This window comes from Bufo gargarizans, chromosome 3 (genome assembly GCF_014858855.1).
Source record: "Bufo gargarizans isolate SCDJY-AF-19 chromosome 3, ASM1485885v1, whole genome shotgun sequence".
Taxonomy (NCBI): domain Eukaryota; kingdom Metazoa; phylum Chordata; class Amphibia; order Anura; family Bufonidae; genus Bufo; species Bufo gargarizans.
In genome coordinates, this window is record NC_058082.1 from 268329063 (window position 1) to 268350979 (window position 21917).

General features: G+C 43.3%; 1 protein-coding gene across 3 annotated transcripts in view; it reads left to right on the forward strand.

Moving 5' to 3' along the window:
• The window catches only part of GALNT17 (polypeptide N-acetylgalactosaminyltransferase 17), a 564215-nt gene that overhangs the window by 407066 nt on the left and 135232 nt on the right, over positions 1-21917 (forward strand). For all 3 annotated transcript variants that reach the window (XM_044286562.1, XM_044286561.1, XM_044286563.1), the window contains one exon: positions 4164-4281. In XM_044286562.1, coding sequence (XP_044142497.1) covers positions 4164-4281 — 118 coding nt within the window. The remainder of the gene's footprint in view (positions 1-4163; positions 4282-21917) is intronic.

Sequence of the window (21917 nt, forward strand, 5' to 3'; positions counted from 1 at the left end):
TGACAGGGTAAACCAGGAATAGAGACCATGCCTTACCTGTTTGTTGTGATCCCCCAATAACTGTAGATCTGGAAACATGTGATACTTTACCATAACCACAGGCATGGTATAACCAGCTTGGTTATATTATCTATCACAACTTTGGTGGGTGCCACCATGTACTCTTTTCATGCTATTTATGCCTTTACATCTCTCTCTCTTGTTTATGTGTAGGGGTATTAAGACTTTGGAGGATTACTCTTATACTGTCTTTTTGTTCATTAAAAGTTGTTTTCTGTATGTTTATTCACACAGGGAGTTATTAAGATGGGATTAACCCTTTAACTGTAGCCTTATAACTTTAGACAATGACTTTATGGAAGACTAGTAATTAGTTATGAAGGCCTCAAATGTCTCCAAAATAAAAAAAAAGTGGAAATAATAGAAAAATAAGCAAATAACTCAAACAGCTAAAGCAAGTTTTTATGTATACAAGTCAATAAGGGTTGCTGAAAGCTGGGGGAATAATGTTCTATGTGGAGGACATGGGCTTCTTCAAGCTCTTGCAAAGGAGACAGTTAAGTAATAATAAAATTATGCCACTGTATTAGATTGGCCATTGTAATGTGAGAATTCCCTGTAATTGTGTTTGAGTATTGTCATGTTAAAGGCCTTCTGTCAGCCCACTAAACCGTTTTTTTTTTTTTTTTTTTTGGTTAATAATAATCCCTACACTGCGAGCTCCCTATACATAAGCTAAATATTCATTTTTGTTCAGTAGATTTTGTTAAAAAGCAATTTTTATAATATGTAAATTACCTTGCTACCAGCAAGTAGGGCGGCTACTTGCTGGTAGCAGCCGCATCCTCCTCTCATAATGACGCCCCCTCCACTGTGTGATTGACAGGGCCAGGGAACGGGATCGTTCTCTGCTGGCCCTGTTCTAATTCAAAATATCGCGCCTGCGCCGTACCTGTCTTTAATCGGCGCAGGCGCACTGAGAGGCGGCCGAGAGAGCTCCACCCGGAGCCAGATGTTGATTCAGATACATATTTATTCCCAGAATTTTTGTACAGTCACTCAGAATTGAGAAAGCTTGTTGGAAGAACGAGTGAAACGTTTTCAAGAAATCTACAGTACGTCCAGTTGCCTTGATTTATTCTTTACAGATATGCCATGACCTGGATAAATGAGAACCTTCACAGACATTTTACAATGAAACAGCAATTTTCACCAGTATGAATGACAAAAACTAACATTTGATTTAACTAACTGGGACTTAATAGGTAGCAAATACACTGAATAATTAAATTATTGTTACAGCTTGATTTCCTGTAGGCCAACCATCAGCATCATCATATTATGTTTTAATGATTAAATAATTGCTTGGAAATATATGTTCAGCTTTCTGTGAAAAGTATATTGATGATATTGCTACTTGCTTACATGATTTCATTCTTATACTACATGGTTTCATTCTTACACTTCTGTAACTTTAAATCTTAGAAAATAAAAGTAGTTGAACATAATTGCTTCAATTGCCTTAAATTGGGATAAATGAATAGAAATTATAAAGCTGAAAGTGTAGGGCATCTGAGGTTAACAGTGATAAAGTACCTCAGTAATTACTCAAGAAATACTTTTAAAAGTTCCAGTATTTTGGACTGTGCCCTTTTAATATAAAAATGAAAAAGTAATTAAGCGATTATAAAGTATGATGAGTGCAGAAAATGACTTTTATATGCTTATTGTGAAGGAAAGCTTCAGTAGTTCCTTAAGGGATTTTGGCAAATTTTCTTTCTCTTTGCTTTCACTGTGTCCAAAGGGAAAAACTGAAAAGCGCATTGTAGATGCGTTGTGATATGTATTTCCCCGCTGCATTGCACTCAAGTCTTTTCAGGTACAAAAGATTAGAAAATATATCTTTTGTAACAATGCTTCTGTTTCAGCCCCCATGCTAGTAGCGTAATGCAAAAGCAGAAATCTGGTATAACCCTTAAACCTCTTTAGTATGTAGTGTATTTTGGCTTTTAGGAGTCAGGTAACTTCATTTCCATCTTCGGAAAATATAACTTAAAAAAAAATGTTATGTAGTTGTATGAGAGCTTGTTTTTGCAGGATGAATTGTATTTTTCATAGCACTATTTAGAGGTCCTTTTAAATTATCAACTTTTTTAAGGGGGTGAAGGGAAAAAAACTATAATTTTGTTTTCTTTTAGGCTACTTTCACACTGGCGTTTTGGCTTTCCGTTTGTGAGGTTCAGGTCCAAAACGGATCAGTTTTGCTCTAATGTATTCTGAATAGAAAGGATTCGATCAGAATGCCTCCGTTCAGTCTCAATTGCGCCCTGGAGGCGGACACCAAAACGCTGCTTGCAGCATTTTGCTGTCCGTCTGACAAAACTGAGTCAAACGGATCCATCCTGGCACACAATGTAAGTCAATGGGGATAGATGCAGACGTTTGTATTATCTGAACGGATCCGTTTGTGCAGGGACATAGTAGCAGAGTCTCTTATATTTTCCATATAATTCATTAGCACAATCTCCTAGATAATACATTTTTGACCCAATATGTAATTGAGGTAACTTTAAGTGAGAGTCACCCTTTTACAGTCTCCATGTTTGTAGAATCTGGTAATGTAGTCTAGTATGTCACAAGAACTTCTTCTGCATAAGGAGCTCCAGACAGCAGAAGAGTTTCTGTTCAAAGCTGTCAATGAGGGAAATGCATGTCCCAAATAATTCTGACAGATGACAGGATACATAGGCTCCTCTCTTATCTTTTAGTTTTTAAGAATGCAGACATGTTTATTTCTCACTTGCTTTTATAACAGAAATGTTCAGATTTTTTTGCTGTAGAGATAAAAAAAAAAGAGCTGCTGCATGGTTTCCCACACACAGAGATAGAGGAGGTTATCTCTGCCTAAATCATGACTTTTATAACGGCTTAGCTCACCTGTCTTAAAATAGGGCTTCCACAGTCAGACCTGACCACTACATTAGGCAGAATCTAAGGGTCTCAGGCTTGCACCCTTTAACCGTTATATGGGGATATGGTGTTTGCTGCTGAGAGTCCCCAAATTTGTGTGTAATTTGAGTAGTGGAGAAAACAGGTAATTATTATTACCAAATCTAGCCAGTATCAGCTAAAAGGGGAAATCCACAATCAGAGGCAGAGCACGTGTAGTCAAAACCAGAAGGGAACTATAAGAGCTCATGCACACAAACGTTTTTTGCATTCCATATACGGACCGTATTTTGATTCCGTATACAGATCCATTAATTTCAATGGGTCCGCAAAAGATGCGGCCAGCACTCTGTGTGCTGTCCGCATTAGTTGCTCCGTTCCGTGGCCCGGCAAAAATTATGAGACATGTCCTATTCTTGTCCGTTTTGCAGACAAGAATAGGAATCTCTATAATGAGCCTCCTGTTCTGTTCCACAAATTGTGGAAGGCACACGGGCGGCATCCGTTTAAAAAAAAAAAAACCTGCACAGGTTTCAGGGAAACCTGATTCAAATAAACTGTTCTGATTGGTCATCCTAGCAGCCTCCTGATTCATCTGCTGACCATGTCTCCTGGCCATTCAGCCAGACCTCCTGATTTGCAGAAGAGATGAGTCTTATAATTGGTCAACCTATCACGTGCTCTGAGCACACCACACTTATTATCCCTAGCAGCGTCAGTGAATGTACCGCAGTGGTGGGGAAAAGTAGGGATGGCTGTTGCAGGAATGCCGGAAGGTTTGTTACAACTTTGACTTGACTTGTGTGTGACCGCCCTGTGTTTTTGTCCTTGATATTTTATCACATGAAAGTTGAAAGAAAATTTATGTAAGACACATGTACATGACTCTTGTGCAACTTTTTGTAGCACTGTAACTGAATTATTTCCCAAAGATAAAGTAAAGTGATTTTCACCTCCCTCTGAATCGACATTCTAGGAGAATAGGCAAAACTTGGTTCTTACAAGCTACTGTGTGTTACAATGGAATACATTGTGTTGCATGAGAAGCATTCATGATATATTCATGTGGTATTGCATTGTTTGTTTGTTTTTATCTAAAATGTCAAAACATTTTTGGGAAATGGTTTATCCTAACTGCCATTACATTTTCCATATACATAGTGACATTCATGCTCCTTTGCTTTACCACTTATATTTTCTTTTTAATTTCGTAGAACTCCTGCCATGATTGGCTGCTCCTTTGTTGTTAACAGACAGTTCTTTGGGGAGATTGGTCTTCTGGATCCAGGAATGGATGTATATGGAGGAGAAAATATTGAACTTGGTATAAAGGTTTGTAATACCAAAATTTTCATCTATTTAAAGGAATACTAGTTTTATAGCATACAGTGCTCTAAGGTTTTGTTGAGAGGGAAGAAGATTCTTCTTAATAATTCTTATTATAATGCAAGGATTCTCATGCACAGTAAGTTCTCTATGTACAAAATCTGCCTGCTTGGCTAAGCATGCCTACTGCATGTGTATTATGTAGTAACAATCTCATATGCATTTGTATAATTCAGCGCTCACAATTAAAATCTTCAAATCTTTATTCTACTGTACAGACTGATAAAGCAGCAATTATAAATACTCCAAAAAGATGCATCTGTGTTTTGGACAAAACAAATTGTTCTTAGTCATGATCTCATATACATAATTAGTCTTACATATATAGCCTCATATACTTAGGTAGCAATTCCTGATGGTGCCTTCTTGAAAAAAAATATTGGAATGAAAACATTAGACTTAATTTAAGTGCTGTCAAATAAATGTTAGTTTTTTTGGGGGGGTGGGGGGAGAGGATTATTTGCATATATTAAAACTTTATTTTTCTCAGCAATGTGGGCACATAGGATGGAACATGGAACCAACAAACATGCCTACAGCTGCCAAGCCAAGGGAGTAGCCACCCACCCAGCACTTTGGCTACTCCTAGTAAGAGCCATCCCGGATCAGCTTTACAGCCATACTAAACAGCTGAAGTGTCAGACTGCAATCTGCAATAATAACACTTCAGGGAAATAAAAAACGTCTCTTACCTCACTGAGGCCAGGAACCTTGGTGACACATACCGATGATGGCCCCTTGTTCCTTCCTACAATATATATAATTTTCCTGAAATAAAACATCATCCCATCACAGGTATCAATTGTTATCTTTTTTATTATTAAAACTAACAGCAACAAAGTAATTGCAAAACAAAAAAAGATAGCAATATTAGATCCATATAAAGTACTATATATGAAAAAATCTGTTTCTACCACTTACATATTATTTCCAGTCTTGTGAATCATGAAAATGGAGGACATGATAGAAATAAACAATAATTTTCATCTTGTTTTAGAACATTTTTCTACATGGAATTTCTTGTTCTTTTGCTTTGAGTGGTGAAGGTTGCACAAAGGACTTGACAAGTATTTCTCAGCTTCTTTATTCATTAGGACAATGTGTTGCATTGTATCTGACCCTTGATAAATCAAAGTTTGGTGTTGAATTGTGTGACAAAGCCAGCAAACAGCTCAAATGTGTATTTGAACTATATTTTCAGGGTATTAATTTATATATCAAATGGTTTACCTCTACTATTATTATGCTTTTAAAAACACATCTTTAAAATTTGACAAGGAGGCATAATTATTATGTACTTATCAAACACCAGCACATGCTGTATCTGCCTACAAGGTGATAGAGGAACATTACATAACATATACTGTGGGGATTCACTCTGGTAGACAGGGTGTGCGGACTCAGTACAGAGGCAAATTACCAGTTCTTAAATCAACTTCTGTGTTTATTCACACATAAAGCAAAAAACTAAATGTCACTTTGCAGTCTTGGTGTTAGTTCACACACAATGGAAAGTCCACATAGCAAAAATCACCTTGTTGGCAGTTCTGCCTCCAGAAGTCCATAGCAGGCTTATAGGGGCCCATTTCCCTTACAGACGGGTCTCAGCCCTCCAGCACGGCACAAGCCTCAGATGACAGCACACACACCTCCTGAGCTCCACTGTCAGACTGAGGTTATCCCCCCACCTGGTAGTGCTGGCTGGTTTTTAGGCCTGGCAAAGCCCAACCTGGAACATGGGGAGTAGTCACCCACTTTGGGGAGAAGTCCACGCAGTTTGACTACTCCCAGTTAGAGCCGTCCCGGATCAGCTATACAGCCATACTAAGTATTAAGTGTCAAACAGCAACTGTTGCTGACACATTAAAACAGTCTCTTACTTCACCGAGGCCAGGAACCTCGTACCTTTCACACGTACTATCATCCACGATGATTCCTTGTACCTTCTTACAATACATAGAAAGTAATGGTATGGCAGGTAATTTATGGCATCTGACTTCCTACTATTATCTGTAGAGAAATAAAATTACATAAATTGTGGCTCACTATTGACATGTTTCTTGTAATAGTGAGTCAAGCAACTGCTTGTGGTACAGTATGTACCTATAACAATATATCAAAATACTTTAAAATACTTTTCAACTTTATACAGTGCATTTTCCACTCAAATATTACCCTTAGTATATTCTGTAGCCCAACTATCAATGGCTCTCTGTACCAGGCACAATATTGTCTATATGTGTTGTAAAAACAATGCATGTGGATGTCAGTAGTCATTCAGTGCAGTACCGATGAAGAATATAGGCAATAGATACCATTTTTATTCCTCCACAGTCAGAGCAGTACAGGTAGAACTGCTATCATGGATACAAAGTTATTAGGGGCGGCCAAAACTCACTTGTGGTTTGCCACCCACCATTACTACATGGGAGCTGCAAAGTTTTATTAAAAATTAAATAGCCTTATGTAATAGTTAATGAAGAGTAAATCTAGTTTCCAATATTGTTCCCTTCATTTCCTATTAATGTATATAGTTCAGTTAGGGTTTGTCCCCCATTCACTTAAAAGACTTGCATTATTAGCCTTTGCTTCAAAACCAATGGGACAGGGCCAAACAAATATATTGGCACAAGATGGATGCTGATTAGGGATGAGTGAACTTGTGTTTTCAAGTTCAGCGTACAAGATTCGGATTCAGGTTATCTAAGAAGTCTACTATGGATTCCGCTACCACGGACCATAACTTAGATAAATAGAATTGATCATGGAGATAAAGGCTCACTCAAGAAGGTTGTATCTCAATGACTTAGATGTTCAAACTAAGGATCCCTTCCAGGGCTCAATCTTTATAACCACTAGTACTATAGAGCAAACGACTGCTATGGAGCCCCTGGAGAAAGAGGGGGAATGTACTTGCATCCTGAAAAATGGATGGGGACACCAGAACCTCTTTGTCACAGGTAGCTAGCAGCACCTGAAAGATGCCTATTATTGTATTTTATCGACTACATTTTACCTGCCATACTTGCATGTGTCTTTTAAAGTGGTGCAGCCATTTAAATGTCCAGTACTTAGAATGCTCAGTATTAGCAGGGTCTCTCATGGTGTTAAATCAAAACTACATAGGCATATATTTCAGTATTTTTAAATTTATTGTATTATCATGGTGCTTGCAATAATTATATTTAACAAACAACACAAATTCTATGACCTTCATGATGAAACAGGAATTGAGCCGTGCAACTTATTTGTTACAAACATGGGCTGCCTAGGGAGAAGGTATAAAGAGATTACTCTCTACTAGTGTTGTGCATGGTTAATTACCTGTGTTTGATCTACTTCTTAGAGATTTGTGTAATCGATGAAGGCATCATTACCCCTTTGATTGTATTATTTCACCTAAATCCTTCTTGATGGTCAATACTAAAAAAAGGAATGTTTATTAGCTAATCTAATCACAGCTATTTGTTTTTACAACCCTTAATTGTAGCCTGTGCAGTTTCATTAGGAGAATAACATTTTTATTGTGTCATTATTTTTTTTATTTTTTGTTTGCGCTGCAGAGTAAATCTAGTCTTGATTTTACCATTTTTATATTCCTTTTATCTATTAGAGATTATAACATCTAATACAATTTAATTAATCACGCATCCTTCGAAATGTTTTTACTTTTTGGTGTTTTTTTTTTTATAAGGCTAGTAGAGTTGAGCGAACACCTGGATGTTCGGGTTCGAGAAGTTCGGCCGAACATCCCGGAAATGTTCGGGTTCGGGATCCGAACCCGATCCGAACTTCGTCCCGAACCCGAACCCCATTGAAGTCAATGGGGACCCGAACTTTTCGGCACTAAAACGGCTGTAAAACAGCCCAGGAAAGGGCTAGAGGACTGCAAAAGGCAGCAACATGTAGGTAAATCCCCTGCAAACAAATGTGGATAGGGAAATTAATTAAAATAAAAATTAAATAAATAAAAATTAACCAAAATCAATTGGAGAGAGGTTCCATAGCAGAGAATCTGGCTTCCCGTCACCCACCACTGGAACAGTCCATTCTCAGATATTTAGGCCCCGGCACCCAGGCAGAGGAGAGAGGTCCCGTAACAGACAATCTGGCTTCATGTCAGCAGAGAATCAGTCTTCATGTCATAGCAGAGAATCAGGCTTCACGTCACCCACCACTGTAAGAGTCCATTTTCATAAATTTAGGCCCAGCACCCAGGCAGAGGAGAGAGGTCCCGTAACAGAGGATCTGGCTTCATGTCAGCAGAGAATCAGTCTGCATGTCATAGCAGAGAATCAGGCTTCACGTCAGCCACCACTGCAACAGTCCATTGTCATAAATTTAGGCCCAGCACCCAGGCAGAGGAGAGAGGTCCCGTAACAGAGGATCTGGCTTCATGTCAGCAGAGAATCAGTCTGCATGTCATAGCAGAGAATCAGGCTTCACGTCAGCCACCACTGCAACAGTCCATTGTCATAAATTTAGGCCCAGCACCCAGGCAGAGGAGAGAGGTCCCGTAACAGACAATCTGGCTTCATGTCAGCAGAGAATTAGTCTGCATGTCATAGCAGAGAATGAGGCTTCACGTCAGCCACCACTGCAACAGTCCATTGGCATATATTTAGGCCTAGCACACAGGCAGAGGAGAGAGGTCCCGTAACAGACAATCTGGCTTCATGTCAGCAGAGAATCAGTCTGCATGTCATAGCAGAGAATGAGGCTTCACGTCACCCACCACTGCAACAGTCCATTGGCATATATTTAGGCCTAGCACACAGGCAGAGCAGAGAGGTCCCGTAACAGACAATCTGGCTTCATGACAGCAGAGAATCAGTCTGCATGTCATAGCAGAGAATGAGGCTTCACGTCACCCACCACTGCAACAGTCCATTGGCATATATTTAGGCCTAGCACACAGGCAGAGCAGAGAGGTCCCGTAACAGACAATCTGGCTTCATGTCAGCAGAGAATCAGTCTGCATGTCATAGCAGAGAATGAGGCTTCACGTCACCCACCACTGCAACAGTCCATTGGCATATATTTAGGCCTAGCACACAGGCAGAGCAGAGAGGTCCCGTAACAGACGATCTGGCTTCATGTCAGCAGAGAATCAGTCTGCATGTCATAGCAGAGAATGAGGCTTCACGTCACCCACCACTGCAACAGTCCATTGGCATATATTTAGGCCTAGCACACAGGCAGAGCAGAGAGGTCCCGTAACAGACAATCTGGCTTCATGACAGCAGAGAATCAGTCTGCATGTCATAGCAGAGAATGAGGCTTCACGTCACCCACCACTGCAACAGTCCATTGGCATATATTTAGGCCTAGCACACAGGCAGAGCAGAGAGGTCCCGTAACAGACAATCTGGCTTCATGTCAGCAGAGAATCAGTCTGCATGTCATAGCAGAGAATGAGGCTTCACGTCACCCACCACTGCAACAGTCCATTGGCATATATTTAGGCCTAGCACACAGGCAGAGCAGAGAGGTCCCGTAACAGACGATCTGGCTTCATGTCAGCAGAGAATCAGTCTGCATGTCATAGCAGAGAATGAGGCTTCACGTCACCCACCACTGCAACAGTCCATTGGCATATATTTAGGCCTAGCACACAGGCAGAGCAGAGAGGTCCCGTAACAGACAATCTGGCTTCATGTCAGCAGAGAATCAGTCTGCATGTCATAGCAGAGAATGAGGCTTCACGTCACCCACCACTGCAACAGTCCATTGGCATATATTTAGGCCTAGCACACAGGCAGAGCAGAGAGGTCCCGTAACAGACAATCTGGCTTCATGACAGCAGAGAATCAGTCTGCATGTCATAGCAGAGAATGAGGCTTCACGTCACCCACCACTGCAACAGTCCATTGGCATATATTTAGGCCTAGCACACAGGCAGAGCAGAGAGGTCCCGTAACAGACAATCTGGCTTCATGTCAGCAGAGAATCAGTCTGCATGTCATAGCAGAGAATGAGGCTTCACGTCACCCACCACTGCAACAGTCCATTGGCATATATTTAGGCCTAGCACACAGGCAGAGCAGAGAGGTCCCGTAACAGACGATCTGGCTTCATGACAGCAGAGAATCAGTCTGCATGTCATAGCAGAGAATGAGGCTTCACGTCACCCACCACTGCAACAGTCCATTGGCATATATTTAGGCCTAGCACACAGGCAGAGCAGAGAGGTCCCGTAACAGACAATCTGGCTTCATGTCAGCAGAGAATCAGTCTGCATGTCATAGCAGAGAATGAGGCTTCACGTCACCCACCACTGCAACAGTCCATTGGCATATATTTAGGCCCAGCACCCAGGCAGAGGAGAGAGGTCCCGTAACAGACAATCTGGCTTCATGTCAGCAGAGAATTAGTCTGCATGTCATAGCAGAGAATCAGGCTTCATGTCAGCCACCACTGCAACAGTCCATTGGCATATATTTAGGCCTAGCACACAGGCAGAGGAGAGGTTCATTCAACTTTGGGTAGCCTCGCAATATAATGGTAAAATGAAAATAAAAATAGGATTGAATGAGGAAGTGCCCTGGAGTCCAATAATATATGGTTATGGGGAGGTAGTTAATGTCTAATCTGGACAAGGGACGGACAGGTCCTGTGGGATCCATGCCTGGTTCATTTTTATGAACGTCAGCTTGTCCACATTGGCTGTAGACAGGCGGCTGCGTTTGTCTGTAATGACGCCCCCTGCCGTGCTGAATACACGTTCAGACAAAACGCTGGCTGCCGGGCAGGCCAGCACCTCCAAGGCATAAAAGGCTAGCTCTGGCCACGTGGACAATTTAGAGACCCAGAAGTTGAATGGGGCCGAACCATCAGTCAGTACGTGGAGGGGTGTGCACACGTACTGTTCCACCATGTTAGTGAAATGTTGCCTCCTGCTAACACGTTGCGTATCAGGTGGTGGTGCAGTTAGCTGTGGCGTGTTGACAAAAGTTTTCCACATCTCTGCCATGCTAACCCTGCCCTCAGAGGAGCTGGCCGTGACACAGCTGCCTTGGCGACCTCTTGCTCCTCCTCTGCCTTGGCCTTGGGCTTCCACTTGTTCCCCTGTGACATTTGGGAATGCTCTCAGTAGCGCGTCTACCAACGTGCGCTTGTACTCGCGCATCTTCCTATCACGCTCCAGTGCAGGAAGTAAGGTGGGCACATTGTCTTTGTAGCGTGGATCCAGCAGGGTGGCAACCCAGTAGTCCGCACAGGTTAAAATGTGGGCAACTCTGCTGTCATTGCGCAGGCACTGCAGCATGTAGTCGCTCATGTGTGCCAGGCTGCCCAGGGGTAAGGACAAGCTGTCCTCTGTGGGAGGCGTATCGTCATCGTCCTGCCTTTCCCCCCAGCCACGCACCAGTGATGGACCCGAGCTGCGTTGGGTGCCACCCCGCTGTGACCATGCTTCATCCTCATCCTCCTCCACCTCCTCCTCATCCTCGTCCTCCTCGTCCTCCAGTAGTGGGCCCTGGCTGGCCACATTTGTACCTGGCCTCTGCTGTTGCCAAAAACCTCCCTCTGAGTCACTTCGAAGAGACTGGCCTGAAAGTGCTAAAAATGACCCCTCTTCCTCCTCCTCCTCCTCCTCCTGGGCCACCTCCTCTTGCATCATCGCCCTAAGTGTTTTCTCAAGGAGACATAGAAGTGGTATTGTAACGCTGATAACGGCGTCATCGCCACTGGCCATGTTGGTGGAGTACTCGAAACAGCGCAACAGGGCACACAGGTCTCGCATGGAGGCCCAGTCATTGGTGGTGAAGTGGTGCTGTTCTGTAGTGCGACTGACCCGTGCGTGCTGCAGCTGAAACTCCACTATGGCCTGCTGCTGCTCGCACAGTCTGTCCAGCATGTGCAAGGTGGAGTTCCACCTGGTGGGCACGTCGCATATGAGGCGGTGAGCGGGAAGGCCGAAGTTACGCTGTAGCGCAGACAGGCGAGCAGCAGCAGGATGTGAACGCCGGAAGCGCGAACAGACGGCCCGCACTTTATGCAGCAGCTCTGACATGTCGGGGTAGTTGTGAATGAACTTCTGCACCACCAAATTCAGCACATGCGCCAAGCAAGGGATGTGCGTCAAATTGGCTAGTCCCAGAGCTGCAACGAGATTTCGCCCATTATCACACACCACCAGGCCGGGCTTGAGGCTCACCGGCAGCAACCACTCGTCGGTCTGTTGTTCAATACCCCGCCACAACTCCTGTGCGGTGTGGGGCCTGTCCCCCAAACATATGAGTTTCAGAATGGCCTGCTGACGTTTACCCCGGGCTGTGCTGAAGTTGGTGGTGAAGGTGTGTGGCTGACTGGATGAGCAGGTGGAAGAAGAGGAGGAGGAAGCCGAGAAGGAGGAGGTGGCAACAGGAGGCAAAGAATGTTGCCCTGCGATCCTTGGCGGCGGAAGGACGTGCGCCAAACAGCTCTCCGCCTGGGGCCCAGCTGCCACTACATTTACCCAGTGTGCAGTTAGGGAGATATAGCGTCCCTGGCCGTGCTTACTGGTCCACGTATCTGTGGTTAGGTGGACCTTGCTACAGATGGCGTTGCGCAGTGCACACTTGATTTTATCGGATACTTGGTTGTGCAGGGAAGGCACGGCTCTCTTGGAGAAGTAGTGCCGGCTGGGAACAACATACTGTGGGACAGCAAGCGACATGAGCTGTTTGAAGCTGTCTGTGTCCTACCAGCCTAAATGACAGCATTTCATAGGCCAGTAGTTTAGAAATGCTGGCATTCAGGGCCAGGGATCGAGGGTGGCTAGGTGGGAATTTACGCTTTCTATCAAATGTTTGTGAGATGGAGAGCTGAACGCTGGCGTGTGACATGGTTGAGACGCTTGGTGACGGAGGTGGTGGTGGTGGTGTTGGTGGTACATCCCCTGTTTGCTGGGCGGCAGGTGCCAACGTTCCTCCAGAGGCGGAGGAAGAGGCCGAGGCGGCAGCAGCAGAATAGGCCGAGGCGGCAGCAGCAGAAGAGGTAGCAGGGGGAGCCTGAGTGACTTCCTTGGTTTTAAGGTGTTTACTCCACTGCAGTTCATGCTTTGCATGCAGGTGCCTGGTCATGCAGGTTGTGCTCAGGTTCAGAACGTTAATGCCTCGCTTCAGGCTCTGATGGCACAGCGTGCAAACCACTCGGGTCTTGTCGTCAGCACATTGTTTGAAGAAGTGCCATGCCAGGGAACTCCTTGAAGCTGCCTTTGGGGTGCTCGGTCCCAGATGGCGGCGGTCAGTAGCAGGCGGAGTCTCTTGGCGGCGGGTGTTCTGCTTTTGCCCACTGCTCCCTCTTTTGCTACGCTGTTGGCTCGGTCTCACCACTGCCTCTTCCTCCGAACTGTGAAAGTCAGTGGCACGACCTTCATTCCATGTGGGGTCTAGGACCTCATCGTCCCCTGCATCGTCTTCCACCCAGTCTTGATCCCTGACCTCCTGTTCAGTCTGCACACTGCAGAAAGACGCAGCAGTTGGCACCTGTGTTTCGTCATCATCAGAGACATGCTGAGGTGGTATTCCCATGTCCTCATCATCAGGAAACATAAGTGGTTGTGCGTCAGTGCATTCTATGTCTTTCACCGCTGGGGAAGGGCTAGGTGGATGCCCTTGGGAAACCCTGCCAGCGGAGTCTTCAAACAGCATAAGAGACTGCTGCATAACTTGAGGCTGAGACAGTTTCCCTGGTATGCATGGGGGTGATGTGACAGACTGATGGGGTTGGTTTTCAGGCGCCATCTGTGCGCTTTCTGCAGAAGACTGGGTGGGAGATAATGTGAACGTGCTGGATCCACTGTCGGCCACCCAATTGACTAATGCCTGTACCTGCTCAGGCCTTACCATCCTTAGAACGGCATTGGGCCCCACCATATATCGCTGTAAATTCTGGCGGCTACTGGGACCTGAGGTAGTTGGTACACTAGGACGTGTGGATGTGGCAGAACGGCCACGTCCTCTCCCAGCACCAGAGGGTCCACTAACACCACCACGACCATGTCCACGTCCGCGTCCCTTACTAGATGTTTTTCTCATTGTTATGGTTCACCACAACAACAAATATATTATTTGGCCCAATGTATTGTATTCAAATTCAGCGGGATATAAATTTGAGGCCTAGTATTTAGGCGCTGGGTGACCGGTATGGATTTAGTGACAGAATTAGACTTGGAAATGCACAGAAGCGTGTGTGTGTGAAGTTATTCTGAATGACCCAATGTGCACCTTGAATATTATATACCCTTTTAGGGATAGATTTCAAATAGCTCTGATATAGCAGAAACCACTAAATTATGAAATTGTTAAATTGGGAATTGTATTTAAACCCAGAACAAAAAATGTGCTTTGACGGACACTAAATAACTTTCCCAGCCACAACAGGACAGCGTTAACGAGAGATTTAGCAGGATATAAATTTGAGGCCTAGTATTTAGGCGCTGGGTGACAGGTATGGGTTTAGTGACAGAATTAGACTTGGAAATACACAGTAGCGGGTGTGTGTGAAGTTATTCTGAATGACCCAATGTGCACCTTGAATATTATATACCCTTTTAGGGATAGATTTCAAATAGCTCTGATATAGCAGAAACCACTAAATTATGAAATTGCTAAATTGGGAATTGTATTTCAACCCAGAACAAAAAATGTGCTTTGACGGACACTAAATAACTTTCCCAGCCACAACAGGACAGCGGTAACGACAGATTTAGCGGGATATAAATTTGAGGCCTACTATTTAGGCGCTGGGTGACCGGTATGGATTTAGTGACAGAATTAGACTGGGATATGGCCAAAAAATAACCACACTATTGCTGGTTAAATGCACTTGGTGACGGGCGCAGCTTGCCCCTGATTTAGTATATGGCCAAAAAATGAACAGACTATTGCTGGTTAAATGCACTTGGTGTCACAGCTTGACGCACCACACTACTGAGGGTTAAATGCACTTGGTGATGGGCGCAGCTTGCCCCTGATGTAGTATATGGCCAAAAAATGAACAGACTATTGCTGGTTAAATGCACTTGGTGTGACAGCTTCACCCTGATGTAGGCTTTAGCCAAAAAACAACCACACCATTGAGGGTTAAATGCACTTGGTGACAGGCGCAGCTTGCCCCTGATTTAGTATATGGCCAAAAAAATGAACAGACTATTGCTGGTTAAATGCACTTGGTGTGACAGCTTCACCCTGATGTAGGCTTTAGCCAAAAAACAACCACACCATTGAGGGTTAAATGCACTTGGTCGCAGCTTGGATGCACTTGGTCGCAGCACCGCACAAGACACAAAATGGCCGCCGATCACCCCAGAAAAAAGTGACTGACAAACGGTCTGGGCAGCCTAAAAACAGTGAGTGAGCATTTGAATTTCAGCAGCTCAATGATGCACAGCTGCAGATCGATCGATTAATCAAGTGAAGTCCTTTGGAGGAGTTAATCTGCCTAATCTCGCCCTACTGTCGCATCCGCAACCTCTCCCTACGCTAATCAGAGCAGAGTGACGGGCGGCGCTATGTGACTCCAGCTTAAATAGAGGCTGGGTCACATGGTGCTCTGGCCAATCACAGCCATGCCAATAGTAGGCATGGCTGTGACGGCCTCTTGGGGCAAGTAGTATGACGCTTGTTGATTGGCTGCTTTGCAGCCTTTCAAAAAGCGCCAAGAAAGCGTCACAAAAGCGCCAAGAAAGCGACGAACACCGAACCCGAACCCGGACTTTTACGAAAATGTCCGGGTTCGGGTCCGTGTCACGGACACCCCAAAATTCGGTACGAACCCGAACTATACAGTTCGAGTTCGCTCATCCCTAAAGGCTAGGTGTCCAGCAAGGACTGTAAAGCATTTGCTCATGTTTTTTCTTTCCTGCAATAGCACTACAGGGAAATTGCACAAAAAAGTGACTGCTGAGGGTCCCAGCCATGGGATATCCTCTGATTAGTTTATTATCAGTAGGGTTGAGCGAACCCGAACTGTAAAGTTCGGGTTCGTACCGAACTTTAGGATTTTTAGACCCCGAACCCGAACTTTTCAGTAAAAGTATGGGTTCAGTGTTCGGCGAGTTAATGGCGCTTTTTGAAAGGCTGCAGCCAATCAACAAGTCTGTGAAGGGTCTAATTTATCCAGGTCATGGTATATCTGTAAAGAATAAATCAAGGCAACTGGACTTACTTACATTGTGTACGCAGTCCAGTGCAATGAGGAATGCTCAGAACTGTATATCGGCGAAACAAAGCAACAACTACATCAGCGTCAGCATAGAAGAGCCAAAACGTCTGGTCAAGATACAGCCGTGTACTTACATCTAAAAGAAACAGGTCACACCTTTAAAGACAGTCAAGTACGTGTTTTGGATAAGGAGGCCGATTGGTACAGACGAGGTATGAAGGAGGCCATCTACGTAAAAATGGAGAAGCCAAGCTTGAATAGAGGCGGGGGGGTTAGACATCTATTGCCTGCCACATACAATGCTGTCTTGACACCTTTTTCTGGGAGGTCAGGAAAAGGTGTCTCCAATTAGGCTAATTGAATCAACACCTTTGACCCCATGCTGGGTATAATAACCTCTGACCCCATGCTGGGTATAATTACCAGATGTTGATTCAGTTACATATTTATTCCCAGAGAATTCCTGTACAGTCACTCAGAATTGAGAAAGCTCGTTGGAAGAACGAGTGAAACGTTTTCAAGAAATCTACAGTAAGTCCAGTTGCCTTGATTTATTCTTTACAGTTTTAGCCAATCAACAAGCGTTTAACTTGTGTGCCCTTAGAAGCCATCACAGCCATGCCTCCTAATGGCATGGCTGTGATTGACCAGTGCAGCATGTGACCCAGCCTCTATATAAGCAGGAGTCAAGTAGCGCTGCACGTCACTCTGCTCTGATTAGTGTAGGGAGAGGATGCTGCTGCTGTGAGGGAGAGAATGGGAAAGAATCTTTAATCAGAAGTGCTTGCTAACTCAGCGATCTACATAGATTTCGTTTTGTGGGTGCGGTGCACAATCTTTTTACACTGCCCTGATCCCAGTGAGACAGAAAAATAACTTTTATCTGTCTGTTAGGTGAGTGGCGGAGCGATTTTATGTAAGTTCAGTGCACCAGCACAGCATATGTGCATTTGTGACAGTCAAATAGAAGCTTGAAATACTGCAATTATATTCTGGGTTTAAAAAAGTCACCCATTTTTGGCAAAAATCTAATTTTGCAGCGTTTGCTGCATCTGTCATTGTTAAATACAAGCTTGAAAAACTGCAATAATTTTCTGGGTTTAAAAAAGCACCCCTTTCTGGCAATATCCTCTATCTGGGGCCTATGCAGCATTTGTCATTGTGAAATGTAAGCTTGAAATACTGCAATAATTGTCTGTGTTTTAAAAATCACCCTTTTTGGGCAAAATATAAAATTTGCAGACTTTGCTTCGTCTGTCAGTGTTAAATACAAGCGTTAGATACCACTGTGTAGAGAACACAGCATGAGAGCGGCATAAGAGCGTCGGACTTGTGACGCTAGGCTCCGCCCCCCCCCCCGCACGCTGGCCGCTCGGATCTCATGCTGGTTGTTGCTGATCCTGCCATGTGAAACACCGAGATGCCAAGACGCTGAGACACCGCGACGCTGACCCTGCTTGGTGAGAAGCTGATATACTGAAGCCCGGGGACTCTCCTGCTTTGTCGCTGCCTCTGCCCTGTTTTATAGTTTGTGGCTCCCGGATCCGCCTGACATTGTGGACATTGCTGTTACCTGTCTGCCACTGGGGTGGTGAGTTGATGGCTTGTTGGGACTGATGAGGGCGGACGGGAGTGGAGCGGAGTGGCGGTAAGGCATCCAGATGCCATGAGGGATCGGTGCAGACGGCGGCGAGTAGGAGGTACCGGTACATTCTGGAAGAGGTTACTCTCACTTCCAGAATGTACCTCTCAGGGACTTGCTGAGAGGTTACTCTCACTGTTGCTTGATAACTATGCTATGCCGGCTGATATAATTGCCCCCCCCCTTTCCCTGGTTTGATAAATATTGCTGGACACGTCTAAACGGGGGTGAAGAAAGTCACAGATGGGGCAGAAATTTAGGCTGTTGAATGTGTTGGACGAAGCTGCCATGGCGTTTCTAATATCGGTGGAATAAAGTAACGAGGAGAAAGAGGGGAGAGGGAAGGGAAGGAAAGTAAGAGAAGAGAAGAAGAAGAAAGGAAGAAAGCGAAGGGGAAGAAAAGAAAAAGAAAAGGAGAGAGAAGGGGGAAAAAAAAAAAAGGGGTTCTGGGAGGAAAATTTAGTTGGCGGTCTATCATTATATATGGTAGCTGTTATAGCCATTGATTCCCCCAATTGGACTTTGTTTAGCTTTATAAAGAACCCCCCTCTATGAACTTTTTTAACTCTTCTAATATTTAACCCTTCTGATACTTCCATCCCTAAACCCCTCCCGGACTAAACCCGGACTAACGGACTAACACCTTTACCTACAGCATTATTTAACAGACAAGTGGATACTAAGTCTTTGTTTTGTTTTTTGTTTTTTTTTGTTATTTTCTGTTTTTTTTTGCTTTTCCTTAAACATCTGAGGCGATTTTGAGGGTCCTCTTGGAAAACAAGGACAACATCTACAACTTTGGACGGTTTTGTCTTACCTTCATCTTCCCCTTGCCGTTGTGTTTTTTTTTTTTTTTCCCTCTCCGTTTTTCCCTCTCTGTGTTATTAGGTCCCCACAGAGGGAGAAAACGACAGAACCAGGGTCCCATGGTCTGGTGCAGGACAGTGGGACTGTGGGGGGGGGGGGAAGGGGAACTGTAGTAACATTTACAGAAACTGACAAGGATGATGAAAGACATATTTTGCACTGTCTCGAGGATGGAGAACGTAATGGGGAATATAGTGACCCAGATCGGGGCAGTGCAAATGGATGTTAGTGTAATACGGGATGAGATGGAGAAAATAAGGCAGCGCCTATATGAGATGGAGGAAAAGGTCCCCGTTTTGGAACATTCGGCACAGAAATTAGAAAAAGAGCTAGTTTTGTTAAAGGAAATGAATACTAGGATGGAACAAAAATTAATAAGTCAAGAAGATAGATCAAGGAGATCTAATATAAGATGTGTAGGGATCCCAGAGAGCGCAGAGGGCGATAACTGTACCGAATATATGAAGAGATGGATAAGGGATAATTGTACGGAAGGTGTTCTTTCCCCACTGTTTACCATCAAAAGAGCACATAGGGTCCCTACAAGAAAGAGGGTTCCAGGAGAATTTCCTAGACAGATACTGGTTAAATGCTTATTGGGTAGGGACCGCGATATAATAATATCTGATGCAAGGACTTCTGAAAAATATCAGATACAGGGTGTAAAGATAAGGCTATTCCCACATTATTCTGCCCATACGAATGCCCATAGGAAAGATATATATATTCTGATTCATAATAAAAATTAAATTTGAATGTCTGGCATGTGAGGCCGATGAGCATGGCAGGTACCTCTTTCTATATTGTAATATAGAAGGGGTTAAAATGGTAATTGCAAATATTTATATTCCTCCACTATATAAGTCAGATATTTTGTATCAATTGTATGGATTCATGTTGAATAGACAGGAATCGATAATGATTGCGATAGGAGATTATAACGCAGTAATGGATCCACTCAGGGATAGAACGTCTAGCAGAGGGGGAAGAACACAAAAAGTAGATTTTTATAAACTAGCCCATGAATTTAACTGGATTGACGTTTGGCGCCTCCAGAACCCGGATGAAATCATGTATTCTTGTTATTCCAAAACACATCAAACTTGGTCTAGAATAGATATGGCCCTGGGAAATAAAAATTTGATGTCTTACAATAGGATTACAATAAAGTACTTGCCCATGGCCCTATAGGACCATAATGCAGTGGTAATGGAATTAGAGCTGAATAAAAAGAAGGCTTTACCACTTTTTAAGTTCAACCCCCATTGGTTACCAATGATTCCAGATAAAGAAAGTATAACGGAAGAATTGAAAAAAAAATTTAGGGAGAATAATTATTCTGCGAGTAGGTTAATTGTTTGGGACACAGCTAAAGCATATTTAAGGGGATTGCTCTTTAAAAAAAGTGAAGTACTGGAAAAAAAACTACTAGGGAAAGGGGGACTGTACTGGAAAAAAAAGTTCAAGAAGCAGGAATAACATGTATAAGATACCCCACTGATTATAACAAGAAAATATGGGAGGAAGAACAGGAAAAGTTAAAGGTATATCAAATGGAGAGAAGTAGGAAAGAATTACTTTTTCAAGGGGTTCGGTTAGCCACAGAGGGAGAAAAAGTTGGTAAAATGTTGGCAAAAATAGTAAAAAAGAGAGAAATTCTGGATTGGGGCGATTAAAGATAAAATGGGTGAAATAATTAATACACCTGAAGGAGTTAAAGAAGTATTCCTGGAATATTTCCAGGAGGTATATAAGTCCAAGGTACAATACTCAAAACAAGAACTAGATTTATATTTAGACCAGATTCCTCTTAGGGAGATATCTCAGGCCCAGAAAGAATTTTTAGAAAAAGAAATATCAATCGCAGAAATAAATAAGGTTTTGGGGCAGGTAAAATCTGAAAAAAGCACCAGGATGTGATGGGCTTCCTTTTGAAATATATAAAACTTTCTCCCAGGTGTTAGTACCTGAATTAAAAACAACACTGGATGAGGTTAAAAAAAATCGGGGATCTACCAGATTCTATGAAAGAGGCAATTATTACACTAATTCCAAAAAAGGGCAAAGAACAACTAGACCCTGGATCATATAGGCCAATATCACTTTTAAACACGGATGTTAAAATTTCGGCAAAAGTTTTGGCCGATAGGCTATCAAAGGTGGTTAAAGGTGTAATAAATGAAGATCAAACAGGCTTTATACCTGGTAGAACGATATATTCAAATATAAGAAGGTTGTTTTTAAATATTGAAGCCAATAGAACAGAAGCGGGGGAGAAAGCGGTACTATCACTGGATGCCCAAAAGGCATTCGATTGTATTGAATGGGAATACTTATGGGCAGTATTAAAAAGGGTCGCTATAGGGGAATGATTTATAAGGTGGATACAGTTAATATACCACAATCCTCGGCCAGAGTGATGGTGGACGGGAGCTTGTCCCTGCCCCTTGCCCTATATCGGGGCACCAGGCAGGGATGCCCTCTCTCTCCACTATTATTCGCTATTGCGATTGAGCCTTTGGCATGCATAATAAGAAATGACAGGGAGATTAAAGGTTTTCACTATGAGGGTGGGGAGGAAAAATTGTTAATGTATGCGGATGACATTTTGTTATTTATGCACAATATTGGGGATCAGTTTAATAGAGTTATAGACATAATAGATAAGTTTGGTTGTTTTTCTGGATTAAATATTAATTGGGGGAAATCACATGTGTTGATGTTGGGAGATGTACAACCCCAGGGGGATTTAAAGGTGCAGGTGCTTGGAAAACAAGGAAACTTTAAATATTTAGGGATACAAATTTCTGGAAATATAGAAGAATATGAAAAATTAAATGTACTTCCCCTTTTAAAAGAACTTAGGGCCAAAATACGTGTTTGGCGTAGATTATCAATTTCAATACAGGGTCGTGTAAATTTA